At 35.1% G+C, this 12,417-nt stretch overlaps 1 protein-coding gene across 1 annotated transcript in view; it reads right to left on the bottom strand.

Annotated features, from left to right (window-relative positions):
• Positions 1–12,131, bottom strand: part of LOC148940828 (uncharacterized) — a 64,633-nt gene extending 52,502 nt beyond the window's left edge. Inside the window, exons 1-2 of the mRNA XM_089105367.1 lie at positions 11,987–12,131; positions 4,210–4,400 (exon numbers count right to left, since the gene is read on the bottom strand). Coding sequence (XP_088961493.1) covers positions 4,210–4,400; positions 11,987–12,131 — 336 coding nt within the window. The remainder of the gene's footprint in view (positions 1–4,209; positions 4,401–11,986) is intronic.
• Positions 12,132–12,417: the final 286 nt, after the last annotated feature.

The following is a 12,417-nucleotide window of genomic DNA, read 5'->3' as shown; positions in this document are numbered from 1 at the left end:
CACTCAAGTTTACGCAGTGTAAATTCGTGAACACACCGTTTTTTTTTTTGTTAGTTTCTTCGTTACTTTAGAAATAAATTTGGGCTATAGATTTGCCCATTAGGGCGGGGGGGGGGTAAAGTATAGCGGGTCTGCATGCAAAGCGTGTTTGGTACAATTATTCTGCATATTAAATAGATAGATGAATAAGTGTATTTTAAAGCCAATTATACGGCCATGAACATAGTAAAATAACATAAATAAAAGGCATAAATAACATAAACTTTGATCAGCGATCATCATAAAACACTTAAATGAAACACTACATTAACCTAACAACAGTATTTAATTCTTGGAAACATGGTCAATTGAAAAAAAAAAACATTTAACACTTGGAAAAAACAAATACATAAAACATTACATTTACTTTATACTGGGATTTTTTTTTATTTATTTATTTTTTTTTTTAGTTAAAAAAATTCCAGATACCTCGCTATTCTTCTGTAATTTTTTAGTGGCCATTTACTTAGAAAGAACTGTTTTCTGAATTCAAACTATCCAAATACTTTATCCCCCTCCCCTTTGAGCAAATATATAGCCCAAATTATATATTTCCCATTATTCTGTCACTGTCTTTATCTTGTCTCGCGCTAAGCTGAAAAACAAATAACGAAGAAACCAGTTTTGTTCTTGAGTTTTGCACAGCATAAACTTGAGTGAGTTGCCCACAATACACAAGTACCAAAACTCTTTCCCCCTACGGAAATTTAAAAAATAAACTCAAATAAAATTATCAAATTTGGAAAGCCTTCTTTTCCACGGGGGGGATTTTTCGGGGGGTATTTACCGGGGGTATATTATTTGGACAGTTTGAAGTCAGAAAACAATTCTTTCTAGGCATATAGCCACTAAAAAATTACAGAAGAATAGCGAGGTATCTTGAAATTGTGTTAACTATAACGTAATTTGCACTTAGCTGAAAACAAATACATTTTCAATGTTTTCACTTTTTTGACTTTAACAAATAAAGAAGTATTAAGACTACAAGGAATAGATATCTGAATATGTATATCAAACTGACAATACACGGGTTTTTTTTTTTTTAAGTAAAGTGCAAATTATCCTTTCAAAGGATAGCCAAACCTTAAACTTTTGCCAGACCTTAAACTTTTGCCAAACATTAAACTTTTTGGTACCATATGTTTTAGCTTAGTTTTGATTATTGTTTGCCTATGTTTTTTTTTTTTCTTCAATTTTCCTTTTTTTTTAATTTGGCACCCGCTACTGCCAAAAATTGCAGAAGTTCGTATGAAAGTCTTTTCAATACAAATAGATTTGTCTTTTTTTTTATAAGTTTTAAAGATACTTTTGGTGTGTAAATTCCTATTTTTCCCGTTCTTTAGCACTTTTCAACGAAACTGAAAAAAATAAAAAATAAAAGGTTCAAATTTAGAAACCTTAAGGTTAATCGCCGGGGGGGGGGGGGTTAATGCCGGCCACCAGTCCATCTAGCAGAAACAGTTTTTCCTTTTTCAAGCAAGTTTGCCCTTTATAAGAGGCCAACCTCCTAGGAGGGATGAAATTTTAGTAGACTTTGCTAAAAGGACTTTTACGAATCTCCCAGGGAAACTTCCCAAACAAACAACTCAGCTGCATGTTGTAGCAGACCGTTATGATGGACTATTTAAAGACATTGAGGGTCGTGAAGTCTTTTCTTTAAAAGACAGTAGTGGTTGACATGGAAGGTGTGGAAACAGGCCTAGAAAATCCTTGTCAATTCGACCGAATATGGATCTCGACAGCTGGAACTCTATCCTGCTTGATATCCAAAGTAAAGCAAAGCTTATAGAATGCATGTTTGACCTTTGGACCGATAATGACTAGAAAGGTCATTGCCTTTCCAGTGTACCACTCAGGAAGATTTGAATAGGGAATTAGAGTGTTTCAGCTGCGTCCAGGTAACCAGGCTATAACCTGCGAAAGATTTTTCAATAAAATGATCAGCATAAACGATGAAGTGGATACCCGTGTCGCTCTTCAACAGGGTTTCTGTGCCAGGACGGGGTGCAGGGATATAATTGTGGAAGCAAATGACAGAGACATTGTGGTTATCTTGCTTCAGTCTTTAAAAACGATTGAAAAGCAAAGCCATGCCACCCCTAATGTTTTGGTTCGCTTGTGGGGCAAAGTCATTTCGATCACTGAGCTAGCAAATAGACTCCCACCGTCTCTAGTGAATCTGATTGCGTTTGCACTGTTTCACCATTTGTGATACTGTGAGCTTCATTTTCTCCACATAAAAGAAGACGATCCTTAGAGCAGCTGTGCCGGGGTTACCTCGAATATCTGCTCTTACAGAACAGATTTTGGAACAAATCGACCGAGTAGTTGAGCTTGAATAAGATATTTTGAAGCTATGTTACGAGATTTTGATCGCCTCATCACCTCAGAGGAATTTTCGTGTTTGAATGACCTCTGTGATCACTTGTTCCCTCCACAGAAAATGCTGAAGAGCCTGCTTCCAACCAACGATTTCTTCGCCTTGCATGTGAAAAGGTGCATTTATCAGTGGTACATTATGCTGCAGGCCCTTATGCCTCGCCCCTCGTACCTTTCTCCGATTGATTTTGGATGGGAGATGAAGAACAGATGCATATTTCCCATTAAATCAACCCTCACCGCTTGGCCATCCACTATTCAGTAAACTTCGCCATACTGCAAAGTGTATATCTTGTGGACAAAAACTTCCATGTGCAGATAGAGGTTGCAATATTTTGTGCTCTTGTTGTGGGAAGTGCTGCGAGACCAAGGCTGATTCAGACGAGGAATAATTGTGCGTGACTTGAAATAGAGGGATAATAGGAAAAAACAGTAATGAACTTGGGAATGTGAGTATTAAATAAATAGTGTTAATTCTGAGTTTGTTTAGTTTCTTTACCTGCGTCATTGCTGCCATTTTTTCTGAATAATCGTGTTAGTTTGTTATGAAGACATTCGATGACCTCTAGGCATTTCTATCTCGTATTTGAGCGGGGGATTGCATCTCAAACTTTGTGGAAGATGCATTTTCTTGCACGAAACACCGAAAATATAATAAAATGTCAAGTTTCGGAGTGCTTCACCCCCCGCAAGCAAGTACCGTTGGTATTTTTCGAATCAGCGTGGTCAATTTAGGGTGGGGGGGGTAAGCTAAGTCTTGTACCTACCCCATTCCGTCGTGGTATGTTTCACATTTTCAACACCCGGCGCCCGGAACAGAATGGCTTTTCTATTCAGGGACAGGTCAAATAACTCCCTAAGCCTAAAGGCACATTTCTGTTGAGCTAGCGAAATTTTCAAGACGCATGTCGATATGTAAACCTATCCGCTTAGTTAACCTCACAGTATATAAATAATATACAGTATATAAATTATATTATCTTTATACAGTGGTTAACCTTTTGTGTCGAAGCTACTCGCCTAGATATACTTTTAAGTATCTCTCGCCTAGAGATTTCTTAAGCGCTACTAAATTTAATTTGTTAAAACAAAGATTTAAAGATCTATTTCTTCTTAAAAAATAAAAAATGAAACGACACTATTTTTCCCTAGATTGGAAGTGATTAGAAACTATATAAAAAATAAGTTTTGAACTGAGACTAAGGAGCAGCATTAATAGTTAAAACGACCAGAAGTTATTCTGTGAAACAAAAAAGATCATAGCAGTGGTGCTTCTAAATTAAATTCTAATCAAAACAAGGATAGATTAATTTTAAAAAACAAATTTTTTCCGAGGGAAGTGAAAAGCGAAGTTGAAACTTAAAACGAACAAAAATTATTACTTTACAGCCTATCTAACATACATCAATAAAACTAGTGCAAATAAATCAACTGGTGATATTTCCCTATTTCTTATGATACTAAACACTGTTTTTTTCTAGCGAAAACAACAATAAATTATTGTCACAACTTCATTCATAGCAGAAACAGCCTTTTCACAGGAAATACCTATAGCTTAATTAAAAAAAATATCCAGAATATGTTGCTGTCTAAGATAAGATATTTTTCTCTCTTTTAAATCATAAATTAGTAAATAAATGATAAATAAATTCATTAATGTGGATATGATGGTGATTCTTCCCTTTTTCGTTCAAATTTTTTGTTGAAAAAATAAACTCTGAATTCCGATTGTTCACTAAAATGACTGTAAATTACCGTACCAAAATAATAATTATAGTTAAATTATTTTACCGTAAATGGAATTGGAATATGCTTGCAACAGACAAATTGTGCATATGGTGTGACCTTGTAAGCCACATCAATACAATGGCCATTGTTGTCATCATCATGGAACTCAGGATCAATGTCAGCACAAGTGTTCCCAAACACACAATATCCAAATCCTCCCCCACATGTCTCAACTCCCTGTAGAGCAAATGCGGCTGAAATTACAAGATGTCGTTTATATCGAAGTATTGTTTTTTTTTTTTTTACAGAGACTTACTATTCACACAAGAACATTTTAATCCATCTCCGTAACGCCTTCGTTTATTTGAATTACTAAAAAACAAAACAATGAAGTGAATTCAATAGCTTCATTAAGGTCAACGCACAACTCGAGCCTTAGTGTTGACTTAGCAAAGAGCAAAGTGTCTCCCATCGTATTTCTCCGGTCACTTCGTATGGAAGGGGCGGCCGTAGAAACTTGGGAGGGGACTCATTCGACTTGAAATTGAAATTTCCATTGCAATTTTTAATGGTTGGAAGTGATTGGAGGCCAACCGGTCCCCTTTCGTGTTTTTTTTCCTTGGATACCATCGTAGCCCGTCAAGATATCAGATGGAAGTTTTAAGAAAGCTATTTTTCTCAGAATAGTCGAAAATTCCAAGAAAATGCCCGGTGATGTCCTGATTTACGTAGCACGAGGGAAAAGAGACCTAAAGTATGCAAATTGTCAATTTTACATCTATGATAGTCTAAGATATCTTTATTTAAGATTATCTACAGGGTGGGGTCCGGATGGCTTCAACCCTATAGAAGATCAAAAATCGAGCAAATATTCAACCCGAATGATTGAAAACTTTCCTCCCCTTTCACCCCAAATTGTAAAATACGAAAATTAAACGTAAGAGGGGTTTCTGCCAATAAACTTGCTTGGCAATTTAAAAAGCTCTGTTTTCAATATAATCAACTTTTAAATAAGTATAATAAAAATTATCAAGATATTTTGAATGATATTTTGCCGTAGCCTGTTGGATGAATTTTTCGTCTCTTTCCGGTTTATTTTTGGAGTTTAGGGTTCGTTTCGACACATGCAGGTAAAGAATAACGTAGGATATTTGGAAACTAATTCGTAGAAATTGAGCGAAAGTGAAAAGGTTTTGGTGGATTGTTAGTGTTATGCAAATAAGGGGAGTTTACTGGCTGAAGGTTACGCTTTCAGAGTTGGGATGTGTTTAGTTTGATTTAGTGCTAGGTGAAGGTTGGTTAAGGAAGCTTGGAAAATTTTTTTTTGGATATATTTTTATATTTTTGGGGTATTTTGGTTTTTGTTCATAGGTATTCCACAGGTGTCACTACATGGGGGTATGCCATATTGTATGACATGGCGCGCTCATTTTGCCTGGGTAATGGAATTTAAGTGCCGAAACCTATATAGGCAATGAGTTTTCATCTGATGAGCCCTGATATGTGGTGATTACCTGGGGAATAACCCCCATTGTAGATTTAAGGTGCTATGGCTTGGTTTTGGGACAATGACTTCTACTTATTAATGCTGATTTTGCTTTATTTTGGACTTGATTTTCGGACTATCGGGTTGGATGTACTGTTTTGTCCTAGGTGATTGGATGGATGAGTAAGGTTTAGACCTTGTTCAAGTGCTCATTTATCTCAGTTACTAAATACATTATAACGTAAGTTTATATAGATTGCAATTATCTTCTTTCTTTTAAATGGCAAAAAGAGAACTTTTTGAATGGACTAGGCTAGTTAAGCAAGTAGAGGTTAAGCAAGTTAAGCAAGTAAGAAAAACACCACATGCAAAATTCAATCTGAAAACATCGAACTCGGGCAAGAACTCAGTTTGTGCCACGAGTTATTAAAATTCATCCGTCAGAGATTGTAAGTTTGAACATATTGTACATTTTAAAAGTTAAGGTAACATATTTTATTTTGATTAGATTTTCTTTAAATTGAACGTTGACTGGGCAGAACCTCGCTGAAATAATCTCTTTTGCTGCTGCGTTGTTTTGGCTGTTATCTTGAGTTGGTTGTGTTTCTTATATATTTGGTTTTGATTCGGCGGGTGTTTCACTTGAATTGGGCCTTTTTTATTTGCTTTGTTTTTGCTAATAAAACAGCAAAGGTTTTGTTTTCTTTTTCATTATTTATGATGTTTCCATTCATTGCTGAGTTCTGAATCATAGATGCTGATATTTTAAACATCGCCAATAATGTCAACCACCTACGCAACAATTGATGCCAGTCTATTACAGCCGAGGTTATGTAGTTATTCCTTCCAGTTAGATTAGAAAACCTTACTTTCATCCTCATCAAAAATTCTCTGTTCAGTGGAGAAAGAAGTTGAATGAAAGCAACAACAACAAAATAGGTACTTGTGCATTATATCTTACCCACGAAAGAAGTCAAGTTTGGTTAATGCTAATGAAATAAAATATGGTGAAAATATAATAGTTTAGAAACAATTTAGGCTATATATTTGTACATTAGGGGGGAGGGGGTGGTAAAGCATGGCATATATTAAATACAAAGCCTAACCTGGATACCTTTTCCCCCTAAACCCCAAAAAACAACAGTTTGAATATTGTAAATGCAATAAGAAATCACGCTTTGTGATCCATTTATCCATTGCAAATACCCGTTTGACTTGTTTCCTGTAGTATTTCCTCGTACAGTCTATAGCAGTGGGTAAGATATAATCCATAAGCACCACAAAATAAAACAGAAAAACGTTTGTTGTGATAGAAAAGTAATAGACAAGCCAAGCTTATTAGTTTTGTTAGCAAATATAATGAAAATACAGAGGCATTAAGGGACGAGTAAAAACTTTAATTTAAAAGTTCTTAATAAAAAAAAATTTTCAGTTACTATATACTTTTAATTTTCATTTTATTTATAAACAGAAAAACGACTCGGTCTAAATTCCAAGTAGTTTAATTAGCCAAAAATTAAAAAAAAATCAAAAAAAAAAAAAAATAAAAAAAAAAAAAAAAAAACGGGCTCCTTTGTCAAGTCTCATACATTATAAAAATGGCTCAGAAAGAGGAACTAAGAGGCCCGTTTCGGCTACAGAAGTTGCAACGGTTTCGTCAGAGAAATTAGCTACTGGAAAAAGTAATTCGCAGCGTGTGCATCTAAACAAATTGATTTATTTCCGTTTTGAACCCAGTTTTTACAGAATAGACCGCATTTTAATTGATCTGCTATTTAACACAGATGAATTCGGGGAAAGTTGCAGTATTGCCGGGTAAGTTTTGTAAGTTACATTTTCGGTGGATTAAAAGCAGCCAGATTTAGCTTTTGCGTGATTTGCGGTTTGTTGAGGTTCTTTGCGTTGTGTTTAATTCCAAAAGATTAAATTTTTAGATACTGAATTTTGTGATTTAAGCAATTCAGGTTTGACATAGGTTGAATTTATGTATAACCTGCAAAAATAAACCAAGTAATTAAAAGTAGTAAATAAAATAAGTCCAACCATGTTGTAAACTCTATTAATTGTTTTTATGGTTTAATATTGCTTATCAGTAATTGGGCTAATAGTCACCAAATCTTTTGGTAATTATTACAAAGGGTATTTTATATATAGGACCCAGTTGGGTTTTTTATATAGGACCCAGTATCGTTTGCTGTCTTTAATTGATTTTAAAACTGAGGCGTCTACATTCATTCATCAATGATAGCATGATACTATTTTACTGGTAAAAAGGGGCAAAAGTAACACTGATTGTGATAGAAAAGTAGTAGAAAACCTTATCAGTTTCATTAGTCAATTAAATGAAAACATATATATATATATATACAGCAAAGCGTAAACTTTAATTTGAAAGTTTTTAATTATAATTTTTACCAATTGCTATATACCTTCAAGTTTCATTTTATTTATCAAACAGTTCCTGGTAACGAACTGTAAGTAAGGAGCGACCCGGCTCAATGGTAACCGAAACTGTAGAAAACGGAATTTTGATACCAATAGATACATCAAAAGAATCATATTTTAATGCTGATTTCAAATATATAAGTTTCATCAATTTTAGTCCTACTTGTCAAAAGTTACGTGCCTGAGAAAATTTGGCTGAAGGGGGAAAGACCCCCTAAAAGCTATAGAACCTTAATGTAAATCACACCATCATATTCAGCGTATCAGAGAACCCTGCTGCAGAGGTTTCAAGCTCCTATCTACAAAAATGTGGAATTTTGCATTTTTTTGCCAGAATAAAGATCACGGATGCGTGTTTATTGTTTTTTTTTTTTTTTTTTTTTTTGTTTTTTTACACAGGGGTGAACATATTGACACAGTAGTCCTAGAATATCGTAGGAGGGCTCATTGGAATGAAAATTAAAAGTTCTAGTGCCCTTTTTAAGTGACCAAAAAAATGGGGGGGGGGCAACTAGGCCCCCTCCCACGCTCATTTTTTCCCAAAGTCACCCGATCAAAATTTTGAGATTGCCATTTTGTTCAGCATGGTCGAAAATATAATAACTATGTCTTTTAGTATGACTTAATCCCCCAAAGTCCTCGGGGGAAGGGCTGAAAGTTATGAACTTTACCCAATGTTAACATATAGTATTGGTTATTGGGAAGTATGCTGACATTTTCAGGGGGGATTTTTTCTGGTAGTGGGGTGGGGAGGGGGGGGGTTCGGGGGTTATGTGTGAGGATCTTTCCATGAAGGAAGTTTTCATGGGGGAAGGGACATTGCTATGAAGGGGGCGCCGGATTTCCCAGCATTATTTTAAAAAAAGATCAGAAATTATATATAAAAAAAAACAAGTTTTTCAACTGAAAGTAAGGACCAACATCAAAACTTAAAACGACAGAAAACATTAAGTATATGATTGGGTTCACCCCCTAGTCAATACCTCGCTCTTTAAGCCAAAGATTATTTAGTACTTTCATAAGAGCTATTTATTCTAATTAACGGCATTTTTGATTAAGGGGTCATTTTTAAAGAATTGAAACAAAATTCCAACTTTAGCTTAAAGAGCAAGGTATTGACTAGGGGGCAAAACCTCTAATATACGTATTAAAAATATATGAATATAGAAGTTTGTTACGTAAGTTAATTCGTAAGTTACGAATATTTATTACTAATAATATTACCCGTTAACAAAATTAAACAAGTTTCGGGAAAGCAATTTAACAAAATAAAAGTATAATTAATTTTCTAATTTTGTTTTAATTATTCATGTAAGGTGAGCCAAGATCAAAACCTGCATTAATTCAAAAACATTCAAAAATTAAATAAAAAAAACAAGTTTTTTTATCTGAAAGTAAGGAACGACGTTAAAACTTAAAATGAACTGAAATTATTCCATATATGAAAGGGGCTGTCCCGTCCTCAACGCCTCGCTCTTTACGCTAAGGTTTGACTTTCTCCCAACTATTTTTTTTTAAGAAATGAAAAACTTTAGCGTAAAGAGCGAGGCGGTGAGGAGGGGACAGCCCGTTTCATACACGGAATAATTTCTGTTCGTTTTAAGTTTTAACGTCGTTCCTTACTTTCAGTTAAAAAAAACTTGTTTTTTTTTATTTAATAAACGTAAAGGCGGGTCGGTCTTAGACACCAAGTAATCTGATTAGCAAAAAAAACAGGTCCATTTGTCGAGTCTTGCACACATTGTAAAAATGGTTCAGAAAGCGTAACTAAAAAACCAGTTTTAGCTGCGGAAGTTGTGACTGTTTCGCGCAAGAAATCAGTTTCTAGAAAAAGTAATGCACATCGTCTGCGGTTAAAACAGGCTGATTTATTCCATTTTTGGAGCAAGTTTTAACTGAATAGACTAAATTTTAAATGCGTTCGCTATTTAGCAAAGATGGATCTTGGAAAAGTTGCAATACTGCCCGATTAAGTTCTGCAAGTTTGGTTTTCTGTCGATTAAAGTGGAAAGGTTTAAATTTTTCATGAATTGAGATTTGCTGAGATCATTTTTGCTGTGTTTAGTTCCATTATATTTAGTGAGATACTGAATCTTGTGGTTTGAGCAACTTAGGTTTGGTGTAAGCCTAGACTGAGTTTATGTACTGCATAATAACCCTGCAATTAACTCGATATTTTTCTTTTTTAATTTAATATTCTTATCAGTAATTGGGCTACTAGTCACCAAATTATTTCGCGATTAAGCTAAAGGGTAGATTTTTTATTAAAAGACGCTGTATGGTTTTCTGGGAATAGTTAAGTTTAACACTGATACATCTGTATTCATTTATCAAGGATATTGTAATACTGGTTAACAGGTAAAAAGAGGTTTAGATTTTAAATTGAGAAGCCACAATTTTATTCAAATGCCACCAAAGGACCTATGCAGTTTTGTTTTAATCTAAATTTCAATCCTGTTTATTAGGGAGATGGTGGCAGGGTAGTATCCAGGAGTGTTACCAGGTTGGAGGTCCCCCCTCACGAAACATTTCTTAGATTCGTAAATTAGTCGAAGAAACAGAAGTAAAAAATTCCTGAAAACCAAAAAAAAATATTTCTCTGACTCCTAAATTGATCTTAAGAATGTACGTAAAAAAAAACCTTATTTGAGACTCTTTAGACAAAGTCTAAGAGAGATAAACTCCTTCTTCATTCTTTTGGTAAACGCCCCCTGATAAAAAGTTCACTTGGTACCCCCATCCCCTCCTTCTCCCCAATACCCAAGATCCTGGATACAGCCCAGAGGAGGATCGCCTAACAGTTACAAATATCTAATGTCGTCCTTCGCACGTTCTTCCCTTCCCCGTCATTAGTATCATCTGTCACTTGACTCAGACAAATCAACTTGTCCATATGTTGTGTAGGATATTTAGACTAATTAAGTAAAACAAAAAGAAACTTCTACAGTTCTGCAAGTGTTAAAGAATGAGACCGTCTCCATAACTAAATCCTCAGAGCAGAGATACCCCTCTGTTTTTAGAGAGGGGGAGGAGACGAGAAGTTTTGCATGAAATGAAAAATAAACCTTGTTTACTGGAACTCTCACCTTATATTGCACATTTTATAAACAATGTGCACCGTGTCTCCCCTGCTTCCGCCAAAATGGCTCCTGTGGAGGCAATAAATCAAGAAAAGAAAATATGAAATACATAATCTTGGTTCAGGCACGTGGAGGGGGCTAGGGGTTTTGGGTCTGCATTTGCTCTCTAAAGCTCAATATATTCTTCCAATTTGCCAATGTTTTTTTTTCAAACCTCCCCCATGGAATAACTTGTTTGTACTTGCCTAGCTCATTAGCAAATACTTTGCGGGTAAAATTGCAGTTTGGTGGTTTTTCATTAACTTGGAAAATAGTCGACTTAGATTAATAAATCTAAACAATAAAATGTGGGCCCAAGAGGGCGTTTTCAATTCTCAACTCAAACACTTCAGTTCTCAAATGGCTTTAAAGATTTTGTGCGCATGTGCCTAAGTGTGAAAAAAACGAAAACTTTTTTTCAAATCAAGTTCGCAATTTTTTCCCACAGCCAGAATATTTTCTTAGTAGAATCCTTTGAGCTCCCCAAAAAAGAAAGGATTGGAGGTTTAAGGTGGAAAACACCTGAATAGACCTTTATTTGGGTTGTTGATCTATTTCTGAAAGATTTGATCCCCCAAACAAAATTTTCCTAAGTGCATTGAGAACAAGTGTCCTGGGGGGAGGAAAGGGAGGAGTTAGACACTTGAATAAAACCGCTCTTTGAGACAAACACAGGTGTGATTTAAGTTTTTCTGGGGCTAAGGTCATATTTTGCGAGAAGTGTTTTGTATTTTGCGCATACTGGGAGCATCAGCGACCCCGATGACAGAAATAAAATATACATACTCACTTGGAGTTATTTTTGCTTTAATCTCGTTTTCAAGGTCATTAAATGACGGTAATAACTGAGAATTAACCGATTCTGATAAAGGAACAGAATAGACACAAACGAAGCTACCGATAACACACGCCAAAATAAATATTATTCGAGTCATGATTCAAACAAATACTGTAGCAGCATGAGAATTTCACCTGTATTAAAATTGTAACTTTCGCTTAAAACGCCGCCCAAAAGGTACTCGTAATCTCTGCTGGGAGACAAACTATTAACGCAATTTGATCGAAGGCTAGGCCTACATTAAATATAATGCAAATTAAGGCATTTGATTACTGGAATGTGTGCCACTTCTGAAAAGGAGAGTTTCAAAGACGTAGTATTTAAAACTTAAATACTAAGTTTTACGCTTTCATCTTTTTATTCAATTGTGATACCGTAGTGCT

Source organism: Artemia sp. Qi Xiang Cuo, chromosome 19, assembly GCF_049724085.1.
Source record: "Artemia sp. Qi Xiang Cuo chromosome 19, ASM4972408v1, whole genome shotgun sequence".
In the NCBI taxonomy this organism is placed as follows: Eukaryota; Metazoa; Arthropoda; class Branchiopoda; order Anostraca; family Artemiidae; genus Artemia; species Artemia sp. Qi Xiang Cuo.
The sequence above is the reverse complement of the archived record's forward strand: the minus strand, read 5'-3'. Positions and strand labels throughout refer to the sequence as shown.